This window comes from Protopterus annectens, chromosome 2.part2 (assembly GCF_019279795.1).
Source record: "Protopterus annectens isolate FY-2018-M chromosome 2.part2, PAN1.0, whole genome shotgun sequence".
In the NCBI taxonomy this organism is placed as follows: domain Eukaryota; kingdom Metazoa; phylum Chordata; order Ceratodontiformes; family Protopteridae; genus Protopterus; species Protopterus annectens.
The window spans coordinates 455,550,673-455,571,266 of NC_056730.1; the positions used below are offsets into that span (position 1 = coordinate 455,550,673).

Here is a 20,594-nt window from a genome sequence, read left to right on the forward strand (position 1 = left end):
AGCTGACTGTAATTTTCTCCTTGTTCAACCTGGTGAGAGGGACATCAGTGTGCCGGACTATAGAGTCACCTATGACTAAAGTGTTAGGTACATTGTCTTGCCTTAGGGGCTGTTGCTGGGTGGCACACTGATGTTGTGAACTATGTGACACTTTGGTTGTGATTGGTGTTTGTTTGCATTTCAGCTTCAGAGGTCCTTGCTGCTTGGACAGGTTACAGTTAAGGGCCTCTGCATATGTGGATTTAGTGTTGCTATATGTGGGTGTTGGTGGTGTGGGTTTAGAAGGGCTATGTGTTGCTTGAGGTGTAGTGTGGGTGTTAACCTTCTCCCCTGGACTGTCTAGCACAATCTTGGGTGGAGACAGCTTTGCTTCCATTTTGGCTATGTAAGTGCATCTCTCACAGGTTGGAGTGTTGGGTGGTAGGAGGAGAGGGTTGTCTGTATACATGAGGCAATTACTGCATTGCCCAGTATGACCAGGTTCACCAGGTGGACAGGAGAAATCACTGGAAGCTGACCCTTGGACATGCCTGGTTTGGTGCTTTTTTTTTTTTGTAAAGTACAGGAGCTGTTTTCCCTTACCTAAGCAAGGTACTTTGCAATTATAGGCTTAGTGCCTACTATTAATTTCTCCTTATTAACAAGGAGAGTTGAGTGCTTGTATCAGTTTAAGGCTTCCTAGTGCTTTCCAGCAGGTATTAGAGAAAGTGCTAGTTACAAGGATGCTTAAAGGTAAGATGAAAAAAAATGCACACTGCAGTGTGCACTAGAGAAGTTATATGTGAAAGTAGGTAACTTAAGTTTTACCTGTTTAAAAAGTTAAGGTTTAGTGGAGAGTTACTATTTTTAAAATAGCAAGATGGATTGAAAGGGGTGGTCACTTTTGTATTCTGGTACTATGGAATACAGTAGGATGGCCAATAAATTTAAATAGTTGAAGGGAAGGGATTTCAAAAAATGATGATTTTGTGATTACTCACACAAGCCAGTGAAAGTAGAGAGGAAATAAGATATATGGTCAGATTAACATAAGAGGCAGGCAACTAGAAAGACAGTGGTATTTAACAAGACAACTGTAACTGGGTGGGAAAAAAATTCTGCCCGACTCAGAAGAGAGAGAGCTGTGGTCTCTCTTGAAGTTTTAATATGATGTTAAAGCAGAATGTAAGTAAAACACAAGGTAAAGAAAACAAACCACAATATCCAAAATATAGAAAGGCAATAAAGTAATACAAAATACAAAAAATAAAAGCAAACTAACCTTTCCTTCACAGCAAAGTGTAGCAGAGTCTGGATGAGCCTTTCTGGTAAAGCTCTGAAATGTTTTATTTTACCCCTTAAATAGAAGGTTTAGTTCCTAGCTCCACCCCCTCAATTAACAAATTATTAACCTTAAGTGACCTCTTCTATCTTATGAATGAGTCCTTAATTGATCAGTTCTAATTTCTGCTTGACACAGAAGAGAGCAAGCTGTGGTCTCTTTTGAAGTTTTAATATGCTGTTAAAGCAGAATGCAAGTAAAACACAAGGTAAAGAAAACAAACCACAGTATTCAAAATATAGAAAGGCAATAAAGTAATACAAAATACAAAAAATAAAAGCAAACGAACCTTTCCTTCACAGCAATGTGTAGCAGAGTCTGGATGAGCCTTTCTGGTAAAGCCTGACTACTGTGGCAATGTGTTTATCAAAGGAGAGACTACTGTCCACCTGTGTCCCAAGGTCTCATCACACTTTCAGTGTTAAGTAGACTACCAGCTATGTGGTAGCTCATGGGTACAGAGATTTTACAAACGGGGATGACAATGCACATTTTGGCATTGAGCTTGAGGCTATGGCTTTGACACCAGGCATCTATCTCAGTGAGGCCCTTTTGTAGGATGTCCACATTGTTAGGAGTTTCGATTATGGCTCCTTGCTTGCAGTCATCTGCGAACTTCGTTAGCCAAAGACCTTCTGTGCTAGCCTGTACTTCAGAAAAGTAGATACCAAACAGGAGAGGACCCAGGACTGAACACTGTGGTACTCCACTTGTCACTGGTCTGAAGTCAGATACAGTGTGGGTTCTTGTCAGCCAGCTGAAAACCCATCTTGTGACAGGGATTTATACCTAGTTTAGTGAGTTTATCTATAATTCCAGAGTGGGGGATGGTGTCAAAAGCCTTGGCGAGATCTAGATAGGCTGTGTGAACCATCTTACCCTTGTCTACGGCTTTGGTGACTGCTTCAAAGAAGTCTATCAGGTTTAGGAGACATGATCTGCCTTTTACAAACCCGAACTGGGCGGAGTCCAGAGTTTAGAGGTTACCAATGTCTTTGTTTATAAGTTCCATGATGATACGATCCATGGCCTTGCAGACCAGGCTCGTTAGGCTAATGGAGCGGTAGTTCCTGGGGTCCGTGGTGGCTCCCCCTTTGTGAAGTGGGATAACCGTCGCTGTGCGCCATTCAGTGGGCACAAAGCCTAAGGTGAGGCTATGATTGAACATGGTGCTTAGGTTTGGTGCCAGTTCATTCTACAGTTCGTGTAGGACACAGCCTGGGATGTTGTCAGGTCCCGTGGATGCTGTGTTCTTGGCTTTGGAGAGTGTGGTTTTTACCTGTGCAGCCGTGATTACAGGAACTTTGCATTCTTCCGGTATAGAGATGAGCTCTTTAGGGGGTGAGAGGGGGGTAAAGTTAGCACTGAACCTATCTGCCAGGACATTGGCAATATCAGTCAGTTCTGTACATTTAGTGCCATTGTGCTGTACCTCAGAGCAGATCGGAGCGTTGTTATTGAGATTCTTGTATATCAAAAGGCCCACATTCTTTTATTAAGAAGGATCTTTTTAAGAAATAAGTTGATCAGTTAGACAGTGGTAACTCTACTCTTTATGTTGATGGTGTATCAGTGCTTCATGAAACAGTCAATGCAGTAGATTTAAGAGCCAGGAATGAAGTATTTCATACTGTTTGGATAAATGGCAAGCTCAAAGTTGACACAGGTTCCAAGTGCAATGTTATGTCTGCAGAAACATTTGCTAGAGTGTGTAAAGGAGAAAAGCTTGACTTGGCAAGGTGTGTGAAGCTTGTTGCTTATGGAGGTGGACAAATTCAAACTGAAGGCTCAGTGGTGCTTTCATGTTACTCTGCTGGAAGAAGATACGACTTACTATTTTATGTGGTCAAGAGGCACGTCCAGTCATTATAAGGGCTCAGAGACACTTTGAAAAATCGGACTGCTTTAATTTAATAAGGAAGTCCACCATGTTAGCTTAAAAGACCACTACTCTGATTTTGCCCAGCACATTATTTTCTACCTATGCTGATCTATTTCAGGACAAACTAGGCAAACTTCCAGCTGTGTACTCCATGAAGTTAGACTCCGAAATCAGTCCAGTTAACAGCCCAGCACAAAAAGTTCCAATAGCCATGCAAGACAGAGTTAAAGCTGAGTTAGATAAAGGTGTGATTTGTCCAGTTGTAACTCCAGCTGAATGGGTATCTTCCATGGTGGTAGCTCATAAGAAAAGCTCAGATGGCATCAGAATATGTACTGACCCACGAGATTTGAACAAAACACTACAAAGACCTCATCATCCAATGCACACAGTCGAAGAAGTCACAGCCTTGATGCCAAATGCCACTATGTTTTCTATCTCAGATGCAAAGAATTAATTCTGGCAAATTCATCTTGCCAAAAAATCCTCAATGTTCACTTCTTTTAGTATTCCATTTGGCAGTTACAGATTTTTGAGAATACCATTTGCAATAAATTCTTCAAGCGAAGTCTTTCAATGTGCAATGAATCAACTTTTTTCTGGGTATCCTTGTGCCATTATAGTAGACAACATACTAGTAGGAGGTAATGGTGCAGCAGAGCATGACAGAAACCTCAGAAAAGTTCTAGAAAGGACATAACAAGTTAATCTTAAGTTCAACCCACAGAAATGCAAATTCAGTCTACAAGAAGTTACTTATGTTGGTCATTTATTTAATAGCACAGGCGGCCTATGACAAGACCCTTCAAAACAAACAGCCATTCTGAAGATGCCAGCTCCAGATAATGTTCAAGCCCTGCAATGTTTTCTTGGCATAGCCAACTTTCAGCACCACTTAGAGGGATGACATGTAAAGATATATCCTGGTCTTGGTCAGAGCAACACCAAAGAGCATTTGATGTCCTGAAATAGAGAATTGCTCAGATACTATGATATTCACAAACCAGTAACACTTTCTTATGATGCTTTAAAATTTGGTCTTGGTGCAATCATTCTACAAGAGGATCAATCTATGCATCGAGAACTCTTACCCACACTGAACAGAAGTACACCCAGACTGAGAAAGAGCTGTTGGTAATTGTGTTTGCATATTCAAAGTTTCATGATTATGTTTATGGTAAGCCTATCCAGACTGAAACAGACCATCAACCTTTAGTCACTATCCTGAGAAAACCTATGCATTCAGCTCCTGCCCAATTGCAACGTATGATGCTGTGATTGCAAAAGTATAATTTTAATCCTGCTAACAAAAAGGAAAAAAAGTTAATTATTTAGATATCACAATAGAAGGAATGAATGGCAGAAGTTTGAAAACAAGAATACATAAAAAATTTGAAAAACATTACCATATTTTACATGGACAGAGTTGTCACCCACCACACACAATACAATCTATACCACATGGGGAGTTTTTCAGAGTAAAAATATTGTGTAGTAATCAAGAGGAATATCAACAGGAAATGAATGAGGTTATTAATATGTTTTGTGATAAAGGGTACAATAGAGAAACGGTCTGGAAGGGGCTTCAAAAAATGGAGAGGAAAAACTACAAGCTTTATTATAAAGGGGGAAGGGTTAGTCATAACACAGGTAATAGAAGGAATGTTCAGAACTGTACTTTATTTCAAAATATACTTTATCTTCAGAGAAATTAGTAAGTATGGTAAAATATCATTGAGGCTTTTTGAAAAGGGATGTGGATTATTTTAATAATACAAAATTGAGGTTCTCATTCAAGAGAGGGAGGAGTATCAAGGATTTTTTGGTGCATGGGAAATTTAGGATGCCCCAGACAGGAAGATGTGATGAAGTAGTATTAAAGGGTACTTATCCCTGCGGAAAGTGTACAGGATGTCAGTTAGTGATTAGAAGCTTTCGTGATATTAATGGGAAAACATTTCAGGAACATTTTTTTTTTTTTTTTTTAAGTGTGACAGTGAAGGGGTAGTATATGGGCTTAAGTGTTCTTGTGGAAAATTTTATACAGAAGGCAAAATAAGTTTTTCTACAAGACTTAAGGAACATGTTAGAGACATCAAAAAGAACAAACAACTTAGCCCTGTGGTAGCACATTTCCATAGCTGTCATAATGGGGATCCAGCACAAGTAAATAATGATTATACAATTTTAGAAGATATTAAATATAGATTACGAAGAAAGGAATCTATATTTATTTTAAAGTTTAATACACTTTTTCCAAAGGGTTTAAACAAAGAATCTGACTGGAAATGTTTTTTGTGAAATTCCTTTAAATATTCTAATTGTTTTATTGATTATTTAACTGGGGAGAATTTTTGTATATATAAAAAGAGTTATGGGGAAGGGGAAAGGCACACTCTGTAAAGGCTTGTATAGCCGAGGAGCTAGAGAATCTTTACTTGTCTTTTGTTTTAATAAAAGTGTCTGAGTTTTCGATTCACTTGGCTTTTCTAGTTTGTGTGGTTTGCACTGACAATTTCATTTTCAGTGGTTTAACTATATTGTAACGCATACCTATCTCTGACATTGTTTTGTATAAAGGGCAATCTTTTTAAGAGGGAGGATGTAGATCTTTCCAAGGGCTTGCACAAATGTATAAATACTGAGCACATGTGAGCCTGACTGCCATTTTGTAGTTAGCTGTTGAGATGTGAATATGTATGTATGTATGTAAGCTCTGACTTTTAACTAGTTTGTTCGTATTTTATGCTGCTAGCCATCCTTACGTGTTTCCATTATTAAAGCATCTAAACAAAACCCCCAGCCTTCTTGTTTATGTTACAGACGAACGAGCGACACAAAGGGAGACTTATGTTGGCTAAAACTATAACTACTGAGTTTCATGTATTGTCAGGGACCTAAGAACCTTACACCACACCATTCTCATCCAGTCAGTGAGAATCAGTTTTGCTCTTTCTTCCCCGAATATACAATAAGAAGTGAGAATTGTGAAAACAGACGTCATGAAGAAGTCATTCCTCTCCCACAATGAAGAATGTATCCCCCGTGAATTCCCACCTGTATTGCTCTGCCAAGAACTGCAATCTTTCAAATGACAAAATGGTCAGACTCAGAAATGACCATTTCTAAAAGAGTAAAGCCAGATGAAGCTTCTTGACTCAACACATCTACAAGATGAACACAGGAGTGACTCAGAAGTCCAAAATGTGTTCTTTTCATTTTGAATATGAAATGCTGAGATAGTGATGCCTACGCTTATGGCCACCAACTCACCTCTCTGGACAGATGACATAGCCTCATGCTCCCTTGCTTCCTCAGATACCACCCGACAACTTGATGGACTGAATTAGGAATTTTCCTGGCTGCATCTTCTCTTCTAATTACCTGATAGCTGGGAGGGCTTCACACAGCTGCAGTTAGCTGATCCAACGTTCCTCTCCACTGAGGTGCTCGGCTCTTGAATTATGGCAGAACTGAGGTGAGCTCCAACCTTGCCACTGAATACTGATCATAAGGACCTTTGTCAGGTTCTGTTGCAAGAATGGGAGACTCACTTTAGGACTAAACTGAACTGTCCGTCACTACAGAAACAACTGACTTGAGTCTGACAATCAGTAACAGATGTGTGTGTGTGGTGGCTTTATCACAACTGACATATCAAAGTCCACTGCAACACCTATATCCTGAACTATACAAATGGCATCTTGAAGATCAGTACAACCATTAATTCCTGAAGAATCTGAGCTTGGACCCTCTTCTTTATTCTCAACCAGGATGCCAGATCCATTACATCCTGGACCATCTCTAAAGGCAGAAAACTATTTGATGCAAGAACAGTTCAGGTACTGTTGAGATAATAGCAGTCCTATGAGAAGGGAATCAGAAAATACTTCTCCCATTTATGGTAAGTCCCAGGGACTCCCAAGCATGGGACAGCCCTCTGCAGAGATGCTACCAAGGAATGTCTCAATGGGGCCATGAGGAGCCAAGTCATACATGCAGGGCAACACATGGAGATCATCTCCTGATGGGCTTGACTGGATTCTCTTTTGTTTCATCAAACAATTGCTTTATCAAAACATAGACCAGATATTTTACTTCACTGTGCCAGTTAGTCAAAAAACAGTATACTGTGAGGCATGGCAATAAGGATATTTCCTCGTTTCCCAAATGTTGTATGATCTTGCAATTAGTATATTTAGAGACGGGTATAGGAGTACAGAAAATTCCCTTTGCAAAAACACTGCATTTTTCTGTTTTTATGTTCCAGTGTTGCAGTCTTCTTAATGTAGATGGATCAGGGAAGAGTATAGCAAGGAAATTTTCCCTTACTTGTTATGCTGTATAATCTCAGAGCTGGCAAATTAAGAGATGTGGGTACGGGAGTGCAGAGGGGATTACTTCTTGTAAAAACACTGTTTTCCCTTTTCATTTGGGCACATTGAGACTTGATTATGTGGGACTAATGAAACTGGTCATAACCACAAAGTATTTCAAGGAAATGCCATAAACCCCTTTGACAAGTACAACCAAAACATTAGAAATGTGAGAAAGATCATGCTGAGATAACATTCTGTTTAGTGATAGAGAATCAGTGGCAATAGCATAAATGACAGTGTAAGTTTAAAAGTCTTTTTTTAAGTCTTCTGTGTTAAAACAGATCACAAAGTTGATATGGAGGATGTGTGACCACACAAAGTAAATAAGCACCTAGGGGAGTTATCAACAGTAGTGTTTGATTTGGTGCACTAAGATTGTTATTGCTCTTTTTTTATTAGGAGCATAGCTCTAACAACATTTCAAGTACCAGGTCTTGGGTTATTATGGAATAGCTATTCTAAATGTAATGTGAGAGAAAGAAATCATCCTTCATCCATGTTTCAGAAATGGCCACTATATAATGTATACGACCAACAAGTTTGAAAGAACCAAAAACTGCTAAAAGTGCCGACTGCACACAATAAGAGAACGCTGGTAAAACCAAGTTACAACTTTATTGTTGCAAAACACAATCAAAATTATTCCTGGTAAAGGTAAGCGCTTTCGGCGAGTTAAAATAACCCACCTTCATCAGACTGGTGTCTGATGAAGGCGGGTTATTTTAACTCGCCGAAAGCGCTTACCCTTACCAGGAATAATTTTGATCGTGTTTTGCAACAATAAAGTTGTAATTTGGTTTTACCAGCGTTCTCTTATTGTGTGCAGTCGGCACTTTTAGCACTATATAATGTAGTTGTAACTTTACATTAGCCACATTTTCAGCAAAGTCCATTTGTTATTTAAACTTTAGGCATTGGAAGAGTTCGTTTCAGAGGTTTGTTTCTGGATATAATGTTAGAAACAGAAAGGCCTTAATTATCACAATATTAGAGATATTAGCTAAGATGAAAATTGCCAGACAAAATAAGCTTCTGAAGATGATGGTATAACTTAAAAGTCTTGAGTGCAGCCAAAGGATTTGAGAAATTCTATATCAGCGCGGCTTGTAAATATGTTGCTTTCTATCAAGTACATGACTAGTCTGGTACAATCCTTGTGAAGTGTATGAATTCCTACCTGAATGCAATATGAAGCAGTGGTATTACTTATGTCTTGCTGTGAGAAGTGGTTTGGAAGAATGTTTGAGAGACGGAATAAGTTCATCAAAAGAAATGAGCATGCTGTTAACATTAATCTAAAGGGAGCCATTGTTCTGTGAACCAAAGAGGTGTGGTGTGTCAGTCCCTCTTAGAAAGAAGAGCTGCTGAATGGATGCTGATATCAGTGTAAACCTGAGAATAGGGAGTTACAGTGGCTGGGAACAATAATGCAGATTAGGAGGAAGAGGAAGTGGCAAAGGAGAGCAAATACGATGGATATGGTTATCAAGGTTCAATACTAGATTACTTAGCAGAAATAACACAATACTGTTAAGAGGCATCGTGGACTACCTGAGCTGAGTGAAAGGTGCAATAATATTGAAAGAAGGATGAGAGTCAAAGACAGGGCAAGTGCCACCCGGGATGAAGTGACAGTGCAGAAGAGGAGGTGAAGGGGAGAAAAGGTACAGCTACACAGTCCCCAAGTAAGATGAGATTAATGAGTTACAGTACAACTGACCAGAATAGACAGTGATAGGAGGGTACAGAAAAGCAGAGAAGAATCAGCAACCCAGTCTATGTAGAAGTCACCAGGAGAGGGATGGAAGGGTGTGGAAGTGTAGAGCCAACGTGCCAATAAAGAGGAGGAAATGTTTCAGAGAAGAATGGCATACCCATCACGTAGGCTGAAGAAGAACAGTACAGACTGTACGCTGGAAAGATTAACAACCTCTATGAAAACTTGAAGCGAGAAGCAGAAGATGCTGAAAGGACACAGCCTATTTGCTATCTAGGATTAAGTGATGACAAACCAAAGAACTGCATGACGCGAAGGGGAATAGAAGGAAAAGTCCAGACTGTAAGTTGAAAAGAAGTACAAGTTGCTTGCCACTTAGACTTATATTTTCTTCTCTTACTTTTCAGTCTGCCAGCTAGGCTGATGTGAAGACGTATATAGAAAATGAGAACAGGAACTGAAAATAACAGTGGATAGGGCACTTTAAACAACATACTACTCGTGTCGTTTTACAAGAAACGATCACAATTCAGTGGTAATGTCTAAACAGCACTAAAATACACAAATTTTAATCATACACACACACACATATCTCAACCTAGGTTTGGCAATATGCATGTAATAAAACCTAAATGTTTTTACTGCCAGAATAAGTGAGTATTAACTACTGCTGAGCAGACATGGTTTCTGAACTTCCACACGTTTTCTATACCAACATCTAACACTACCCCCATCCACACAACTGCCATGCTCCACAGGCTTTTTTTCCATTAATACTTTTTGGCACAATTTAAGCATGCATCGTCCCTCTCATTTCTCCTTCTTATCTTTCACACGGATATGGATCTTTCTTTTCCTTAAACAGTAATCTGAATCAACAGTCGGACATCAGCTCCTGTTCACCATAAAATGTATCTCACATTATCTACAAACCACTTTCTCTCATTATTATGCCACTGTACTTCCTGCACCTGTCCAGAGAATTAGTTAAAGTAAATACATTGTAGGCTCATACCTGGAAATTCTTGGGAACTTGAAGGCTTGACAATCCCTCCGTCCTGAGCCCTCTTCTCCGTGTTTTCACGGACTTTCTACTGTTACTACTTGCTCTGCGATTTACAATAGATGAATGGATTTAAAGTACGAGACAAACGAAATATTGACTCTGTTTTAATGAATTAACATGACATTTTATTTATTGCCTTCATACATTCGGATTTTAGAATCATGGGTTCAAAAATTGTCATTTTTCAGTTAAGAATGACAATATTTTGGTAGTAACAGCTTAGCACTGCAAGGCAAGATTGAAAAGTTTCCAGCTATGTAAAATGAATAATGGCATTCGCTTCACAAGACCGCTACATATTTCTGTACACTACTGCCATAATTACAAGAGATTCGTTATAATAATAGCAGCCCACATATATCAGGTATAAGATAACAATAAGAACACTGCCAACAAGCATCCAGGAAAAGAATAAGCATGGGTACTCCAGTCACCTTACTATTTAATTTCCCATGAATCACTGAGCTTGTGCTACAGTAAAAACGCTTTCAAACTACGTATTGCGCATAAAGAGTTCCTAGCAGCTTATGCGGTAACGCTGTTGCCCTTTTAAATATGATGCAGTAAAAAATAAGAAGCCTGGAGTGCAAAATGTTTAAATTTGCCATGTCATTACATAAAATGCTGTCTTTTTTGTTTATTCACTACTTTTTCAGCTATTAACTCTCGCGGTCAGGAGGGGCTGTTTGTAAGGTGCACTTCCTTTTCCTATCATAACATTTGCTCGTGTGACTACGCTTCCTTGGTTGGGGTGTTTATATACTGCTTCATACTCAATTAATAACCCATCAACACATTTAATCATCTTCTTTTTAAAAGAAACTTAGCACTAATCAACATAGATCAAAATGGTAAGATTTTTCTAATTGTAATCTGTTATTTAACACTGCACGCGTATTTCTGAACTTTACTCCACAGCTTACGTTTTGTGTACATAACTTGTATTGATTTCGTGTTATCTATATTCGGCAGCCACCTCTTTTGTTTAGAGATTTATTTTTATAAGTGTTGAGTTATTTTGCCGCTTTTTTGTTTTTGGTCTAGAGGAGAATGTAAAGGAGTGATTTGATAAGTCGTTTTCTAGAATGCAGGCATGTTACGGTAAAAAAGTAGAGGGAGCGTACAACGTTCTTTATTTTTATTTGCAGTGTTTTGAAGTATGCGTATGCCTATTGATTATTATACAGTTTGGGAATGCATGTTAATCCCCTCCACACACACCATAATTTCGTGTATACCTTTCAACTGTTGCTGATTTCGACACGTTTAGTTCTGTGCTTTGTAAAATGTTTGATCCTCTGTTAAATCACTGAGGAGGTACAGCCAGTTGTATCGCAGATTAGAATTTCATATTTCTTATTTTATTAACGTGTCTGTGTAAAACCAGTTGATCTGTTAACGTTTTAAATGAATTTGAATAATAATTAAAATGGGGGCAATAATGAAGAACACCAGACCATACATCGCGGATCCAGAATAGCGAGTGACGTGGTTCCGCAAGGTCCAGTGTTCTCCATTGTATGCTCGCCTCCCACTCTTAAACTTTACTGTCAGGGGTGTAGCCAGATAATTACTCACTATTTCTTATTGCTGCCCCCTCAATTTTGTACTCACTATTTCTTATTGCTGCCCCCTCAGCCCACCAGGCGTTAAACATGTGCTCAGTCCTCTAAATCCTTGCCCCAAAGCCTTAAAAATGCATGCATCATTGTCCGCTGTTCCCTAAATCTGTTAAAGATAATGTCTTTAGTGATCTCCTCTGTAAGCAACCTCATGCATCTGTTATTGGAGATATTAGACAGTCACAAATATATCATGTCCAGAAAAAAAAAATTGTAGTTTTTTAAAATGACGTTTAGAATAAAAATGTAGTTTGTAGAGTACGAAGAGTATTCCTGGCTACACCCTTGCTTGCTACCACTAAAAATTATGAAAGTAAAAAGCCTTACATTATTGCTGAGTATGACTCTCTTGGCTGTCCCTGATTTTGGCTAAAACATTGTTCTGTAATTGATACTACATCATAAAACTAGCAAATTAGTTAGAAAATGAGATAGGTTATACAGCAGTGACAGGAATTGAGTTATATACGTGTTTTACTTATGAAAATGCTAACTACTTGCTCAAAACTCATAGCAAGCACCAATAAACCTTAGCACTAGACTCTCCTGTACTGTAGAGAAGGACAAGGCCCTATTCGACCTTACCAGCCAGTCAATAAAACAGTTCACTGTACCTATTCAGTCCAACTGGTGAATCTGAGCATTCTGAAGCAATGTTACAATTGCCTCATGTACACAGACAATCCTCTCCTCCTTCCACCAAACGCTAATACATGCGAGAGATGCAATTATACAGCCAAACTGGAGGCTAAGCTCTCTCAACCCAAGACTGGACCAGGCAGTCAAAAGGAGAAGGGAATTACTTGCATCACACCACCAGTCTCACATAGACCTATGAAACCAGCACCGGCAAAAAACACACAAATACATGAAAACATACTCGGAGGCTCTAAATAAAAATCTGCAAAAGCAACAGAGACCTCCAAAGTAGATATCCAAGCAACTTCCACCCCCCCAATACAAACCATGAAACACATACTTCACAAAACCAGTGTGCCACACAATCACAGCCCTTAAGGCAAAATAACATACCCAACACACTAGTAATAGGTGACTCTATAGTCAGGCACACTGACGTCCCACTCACTAGGCTGAACAAGGAGAAGGTTGCTGTTAGCTGCCTGTCGAGTGCCAGGATCTGCCACATAACACAAGCACTCAGGTCACTACAGAACAAGTACAAATATGACTCTGTCATTGTCCATGCTGGTGTGAATGGCCTGAGCCGTACCTCCCTGGACTACATGAAAAGAGACTTGGAGAAGCTCTCTGATCACGTAGCCCAGGCCGGTGTGACCCTGATCCTGAGTAGCATCCTGCCCTCACCAAGAATTATACCACGGTATAGAGAAAAAATTATCAGTTTCAACAATTGGCTAAGCTTCTGGTGTCATTCAAAGGGGATCCAGTGTCTGTCAGCCTGGGATGACATGCTCGACAAGCCACGCTGCTTCACTGGAGACGGCTTGCACCTGTCACCCTTAGGCTTTCAAATACTGGACAAGGCTCTTGCCACCCCCCGTGGTGCCTTTTTTAGGCAAGGCTCAAAAGTCAAACCCACCGCCATAAATAGCACAAGTAACAAAAAACTGAGAGTAATGCTACTCAGTGCCAGAAGTCTTAACCTCAAAGTGCATACACTCGAGGCACTCCTCAGTATGGAGAAAAATCGATATATGTGCAGTAACAGAAATCTGGTTTAAGGCTCCAGAGAGCAACCCAGCACTACCAGGCTACAACTCATACCATACATTTTGGCCACAAAACCTTGACCGAAATACAAAAGGCGGGGGAGTATCCATATTCATCAAGGATACCCACACCTTCGGGTTAGTGGCACAGCACAATGCTTCAGAGATCATCCACTTGCAACTAACAACAGACAAAACTACTATTCAAATTATAGCTTGCTACAGATCACCCACCATGTCCCAGGATCCCCACTCCACATTCCTGGAAACACTGGGACACAAAGGTCCTACCATACACCCTGATATTGGGTGATTTCAATTACCCAAACATTAACTGGGAGAACTACTCAAGTACAAACTCCATTGCCCAACATTTCCTAGAATTTATAAACTCAAACGCCCTGGATCAACTGGTCAACACCCCCACCAGAGGTGACAACATATTGGACCTGGTCATCACCAACATGGGCGACCGGTGTTCCACACTGGAGGTCAACCCCTCGCTGGTTAGATCTGACCATAAACTAATCACTCTGGATATCCACATTCCGCCACCACCCCTGGTCAAAGAAACCACCGTGAAAAACTTTTCAAAAGCAAACTTCACATTACTTAAGACCGAGGTGGGAAGTTTCAAAGCCCCCATGCTAAAGAATAACGCTGTCCAAGCTGCAAAATCCTTTACTAATGCACTCTACAGGCACCTACAAGAATGCATGGATCGTGCCATCCCAAACAAAAGCAAGACTCACTCCTCCAAGAAAAGGAAACCAGTCTGGTAGACCCCTGCCATAAACAAGCTATACAATAGAAGGAGGAAACTAGTACAGAAAAGAGTAGAATCCCAAAAAGGAAGACATCCCTGATCAGTATCAGCAAGAAACTACGTTCCCTCATAAAATCACCCAAGGCTAGCTTCGTAAGAAAAATTGCCATGGACTCCAAAGATAACCACAAGGCATTCTTTAGATATGTCAAGAATCTAAATGGCAATTCTCAGATCTGCTCAGAGTTAGTGCAGAATTACACAAAATACACTGAACCGTCCGATATTGCCAACATCCTGGCAGACAGCTTCAGTGCAAACCTCACCCCCAAAGGGGCCCATAACTATACCAGAAGAATGTAGTGCCCCTGAAATCACAGACACTCAGGTTAAAACGGCCCTCTCCAAAGCCAAAAACACAGCATCAATGAGACCGGACGGTGTCCCAGGCTGCGTCCTACATGAGCTCAAAGATGAACTAACCCCTCACCTAAACACATTGTTTAAACTCAGCCTCTCCACAGGTTACGTGCCCACAGAGTGGCGCACAGCAACGGTTATTCCACTCCACAAAGGTGGAGCCACAACTGACCCTGGGAACTATTGCCTTATCAGCCTGACTAGCTTGGTCTGCAAAGCTATGGAGCGCATCACCATGGATCTCATTAACAGAGACATAGGAAATCTTCAAACACTGGACCCTACCCAATTCGGCTTTGTTAAGGGCAGATCATGCCTCCTAAACCTGGTGGACTTCTTTGAGACCGTTACCAAGGCTATAGACGAGGGAAAGGTGGTGCACACAGCCTACCTAGACCTCGCAAAGGCCTTCAACACCATTCCCCACTTGGGTATTATAGACAAGCTCACCAGCCTGAACATAAATCCCTACATCATGAGATGGGTTGCCAACTGGCTCACGGACAGAACCCACATGGTAAGAGTTGCGGGAGCTAGGTCTGACTCTAAACCGGTTACAAGTGGTGTTCCCCAGGGCTCAGTCCTAGGACTCCTCCTGTTTGGCATGTACTTCTCAGAGGTACAGGCAAGCACAGGAGGGCTATGGCTGACCAAGTTCGCAGACGACTGCAAACTAGGGGCTATAATTGTGTCAGCAGGAGAGTCAGACATCCTCCAAAAGTGTCTCACTGAGACAGATACCTGGTGTCAAAACCATGGCCTCAAGCTAAATGCCAAAAAGTGCATAGTCATCCCCTTTGGAAAAAACAGAGTACCCACAAACTACCACATAGGTGGTAGCCCCCAAATACAGGAGACGTAATAAGGAATTTGGGGACCCAAGTAGATAGTAACCTCTCCTTTGATAATCACATTGCCAAAGTGGTTAGAAAATCCTTCTATGTGGCCCACCTAATTACAAAAGGGTTTGCATCCAGATCGAAAGATGTCATTGGGTCCCTCTACGCATTACTCATCAGACCCATCATAGAGTACAATGCCCCATTTGGGATGTACCTTACAAGACACCTGCAACAACTGGAAAGACCACAGAAATACCTCACCAAGAGGATCACTGGCCTCAAGCAGATGCCCTATGCAGCTCGATTGAAAAAAACTCCAGCTGTACTAGGTTGCATACCGCCTACTCAGAGGTGATCTCTGCCTGACGTACAAGGCCATGTCCAACCCAGAATTTATGGACATGCTCCACCTAAAGAAAACCATATCCCCTCAAGCCACACACTCCAGGGATCTAAACCTCACCACAACAATATATAGGACATGCTGGAGGGAAAGATTCCTGTCCTAGAGACTTCCCATGCTCTGGAACAAGATTCCAATCTACATTAGGCAGAGCTCCTCGCTAACCCTCTTCAAGAGAAACCTTGACGAGTGGATGGGAAACAGAAAGTTTACCACAGGAATCCCTTCAATGGCTCTGCTGGACAGAGTTACAGGGAACTAATCTAAGGGGGCAGCGAAAGCCAACACATTCCGGCTAGGCTTATAAATGCCTTCGGGCAGATAGCCTAGTACCTACCTAACCTAAGGAGGGGAAAGAGTAATTTTTGTAGAGATGAGTTATGGAAGATTGAGGAGATGAAGAGGGAGAGAAGGCAGTTAAGTGAGTGAAAAGGTATGAGAATGGGATTTTTTAAATGAGAGCGGAGCTTCACTGAGTGGTTTTAAAATGAGACAGAGTTAGTGAGTGGTTTTACAGGAGTGGATTAAGGTGGGGGTAATGATTTAAAGGATATAAGGGCTCATTTGATGGAGCATTGAAACATTGTTTTATTTAGATGGTGATGTGTTTTTCCTGAACTGTATATTGGTAGTGTTATGAATATAGATGGGTATAGATTTTCACAAGGTTGGACACTTTTTTTTAAGATTAATTTCTCAGTGGTGAAAGGTTTGCCTTTGTGGTGATAAAGGACCACAGGAGTGTGTCCTGATGGACTATTCACTGGAATGTTTACAAAGTTTGTTTGAAAGCGTGGTCAGAAGTTGGAATTTAGAAGCTTACCTAAGGAGGTACAAAAAAGAAATGGCCCTTTGGTTGGTTTACTTGAGGACAGAGAGATACAGTGATGAGTCCACTGGTTAGCTAAATTAGCTAAATTAGTGAATTTGTAATATTAAAGTTTTTTTTTTTTTGCAGAATGTGGATATTATAGGGATTGATAGAATGAGTAGTGGTAAAGAGCAAATAGTGGTATTGCTATTCTTTTAATGTAACACCTATTAGCATTTGTATAGAAAAAAATATATTTTAATGTATTTAATTCAGTCATCTATGATTGTTTTTTTTTTTTTTTTATTTGGTATGCTCTTTTGACATGCTTATAATATATATTTTTTTTACTTTCTTTCTGCATTATTACCAGTATTTGTTGTAAATTTTCTTCCATAACTTAGTCATATAACCACTAAAAATAACCACATGACTTGTTATATGGTTATTTTAATCTACATGGCAAATTGTTTGTTTAGTTGAACTGAGGAAGCTGAATTCTGTATCTGCTCATAGGGTGCCATTTTGGTTGATTTTTAATTGCCTTGCGGATATCACTGTACATCCTGAGCTGAATGAGCTGGTTGTATGCACTTTGGAGTGTTTATAGGAACTTGTTTATCTCGAGACGCATACTTTGAAGCTAGAATAGATTGGCATGGACTAAAGATTCAGATTTCTGTTCTGCATACATTTTGTTGACATGGTTCTATATGCCTATTCTGATCTGGAGGATTTTTAGGTTGTAATAGTTATATATTACCTACCATTAGAAAAGTAGGGGACTGGTTTGTGTGTGTGTGTGTGTGTGTGTGTGTGTGTGTGTGTGTGTGTGTTTTAAAATAACTAGAAGGTATTGAGGTGTTTATGAATAGATAGATGCTCCTCGGTGTGGTTAAGGCTTACTTTATGGTACAGGTAAACCTTTTTGCGGGTTTATTGGTGACTGACATCTTACAGAAATGGTTGTATGTTTAGTGCCATTTGCTTTCACAAGAACCTCCCCCGCAGCAAGGCTCCCTTTGTCTTCAAACCTCCCACTGCCAATTCTCTGATTATTCCCATTCTGTCTGTTCCCTCTCCGTGCAACCCAGTCCTGAGTGGAATAAGACCATCATCTTACTACAGCTTGCTGTGAGCTTTTTTCATTTAGCCCTACCTCTTACTGATGCACTGAGGAGATGAGCAAAGGCATAATTATGGTATTGAGGGCTTTCAGGATTAAACTTTGAGAATGAAAGACAGATTCAGTATGGGCATTATGTTGCTGGTTTTCGGGCGCTAAATGAGTGGTTTTCATACATCGATGTGGATAAACTTTTTTTTTTCTTTTCCAGATAGACTTTAAGACTTCATTGTTTTTTTTTTTTTTTTTTTTTGCTTCCCTATTGGTCATCACCTTTTCATAAGGTCCTCCTTATTGTATTACATTAATCACTCAAATGTAATACGTGTTTACACACTGACACTGTGTCCTTGGAATTCTGCATCACTCTCTACATTAAGTCTTCAAATTAGTGTTGTCATTGGTCAGTAAAAGTTTGAAGTGGCTGTCAAAGATCACTTAACAGTGAGCTGTCTAGCTCTGTCTGCATTAAGGTTCACATGGTGCCTGCCAATCTGATAAGGGGCCCTTTTCCCCTCAGATTGCTCTTGCCTTAGATACTGTGCTGAACACAATACAGTGATCATTTCCATTTTATGTACATGTGCAAGCTGAGGCTTGGGGCCTTGGTGGCTTACATTATTTACTTCAGGACCCCAGAGTGTTGATAGTGTAGTAGGCACTCCTTTGAAGCCTTCCTGAGAGAAGAGATTTGGCTACCAGTTGCCTTAGACTACTACTCTCCTGACCACCTCTTCTTTTGGTCCTGTGCTGGAGTAAACACAGATCTCTACTGGTCTAATCAGACACACATTGCCTGCCTGTTTTCCACATTTTTGTCTTGACTATGCTGTCTGGACAAAGCTGCCAAAAACTAGCCCTTCGCTATTAGTCTTGAGACTATACTGATCAGTATGTAGTTGTTCCAAAATATATATTCTTGGTGAAGGAATTATAGTCCCTCAACATGCAACTAAATTACACAGACAATTCCCTTGTCTTGAATGGGTAAGGATGGAAACTGTAAAATATTTCTGAATTCCTAAGAGATATCTTACTGTCCATTAACTGTGATAAGACTAGGTGAAGACAAGTTGTTCTGTCTTGAGCAGATTTGTCAAATGTATAGATTGCAGATGTTCAGTCAAGAAATGGATATTACAGGGTCACTGGCCATTTAAAAGGGAACCTTCATTCCAGAAGTTGATGCATTTTTAAGTCCCATAGTTGATCCATTATGTTAACATTCTGTTTGGGCATACTTTTATTTTGCTCAAGGTGCATGAAATAAAAATGTGGGTCTCCTCTCCAGAAGGCATGTTTAATATAATTGCATTCACATCACATGGGATGTGTTGGTTGCAGGTCTGCTGCATTGACAAGGAGGGATCAAAATATGTTGATCCTCACCCCCACTTTTTCCACATTTTGTGTGGGATCAGTGTGTCATGTCTGCTTTGCCATCTGTTTCTAGTCTTCTACCTTCTTTGACAGTCATGCCTGCTTGTCACAGTTAGTTATCCACTTCTCCTTTTAATCTCACAGATACATGTTCACCTATTTTATTAATTTTTCTTCTTTATCATGTTTCAAATTCATCTGACTTTTCCCCATTTGTTGCCACAACCATTGTCTTGGCTATAATTTTTCATCCCATATTCCTTCACTTTTGCACTACAGTCCTCTCTTATTTGCTGAAGTTCCTGTTCAGAGCCTGCTTCTAGTGCTACATTTGCAAACTGTAGATTTATCTGCTCGCCTCCAACCTGTTTGCTAATGTAGTTCATCACCAGTGTGACCAAGACTGGGCTCTAAGTTGAACCCCTGATGCACACCCACTCCTCTGCGAGTCTGAACACTTTATACTTGTGTCATTGGGTCCCTGTACGGAGCCTACAGTAATTCTACCAAAGTTTCTGTGACCTTTTGTCAACACTTCAGAATTTAGATGCTGGGACCTTTTGTCAACACTTCATAGGTAGGTACTAGGCTGTCGGTCCAGGGGCCTAAGTAAGCCTAGCCTACAAAGTTCCTTGGCTTACGCTAACCCAAGAAAGTTTCATTTCCTGTGCCCCTGTTGAGCAGAGCCACAGAAGTGATCCCTGAGGTGTATGTCCTATTTCCCATCCACTCATCAAGATTTTTCTTGAAGTGTTAATGAGGAACTTTGCTTGACATGGATGGATAGCTTGTTCCAGAGTATGGAAAGTCTCTGGGACATGAATCTATCCATCCAGCAAGTCCTGTTTATTGTGGTGACAAGGTTTAGGTCCCTAGAGCGTGTAGCTCGGAGGGATTGGGATTTATTTAGGTGTAGCATGTCCAACAGCTCTTGGTTTGACATAGCTTTGTATGTTAGGCAGAGATCACCTCTGAGAAGACGATATGCGACAGAGTAAAGCTGGAGTTTTTTGAGATGGTCTGCGTAGGGCATCTGTTTGAGGCCAGTAATTCTCTTTGTGAGGTATTTCTGTAGCTTTTCCAGTTGTTGTAGATGTCTTGTGAGGTACATTCCAAAAGGGGCGTTGTACTCTATAATAGGTGTAATGAGTGATGAGTAGAGGGGAAC

At 40.4% G+C, this 20,594-nt stretch overlaps 1 protein-coding gene across 1 annotated transcript in view; it reads left to right on the forward strand.

Annotated features, from left to right (window-relative positions):
- The first annotated feature begins 11,060 nt into the window (after positions 1 to 11,060).
- Positions 11,061 to 20,594, forward strand: part of NSA2 (NSA2 ribosome biogenesis factor) — a 132,677-nt gene continuing 123,143 nt past the window's right edge. Inside the window, exon 1 of the mRNA XM_044063951.1 lies at positions 11,061 to 11,216. Coding sequence (XP_043919886.1) covers positions 11,214 to 11,216 — 3 coding nt within the window. The 5' untranslated portion in view covers positions 11,061 to 11,213. The remainder of the gene's footprint in view (positions 11,217 to 20,594) is intronic.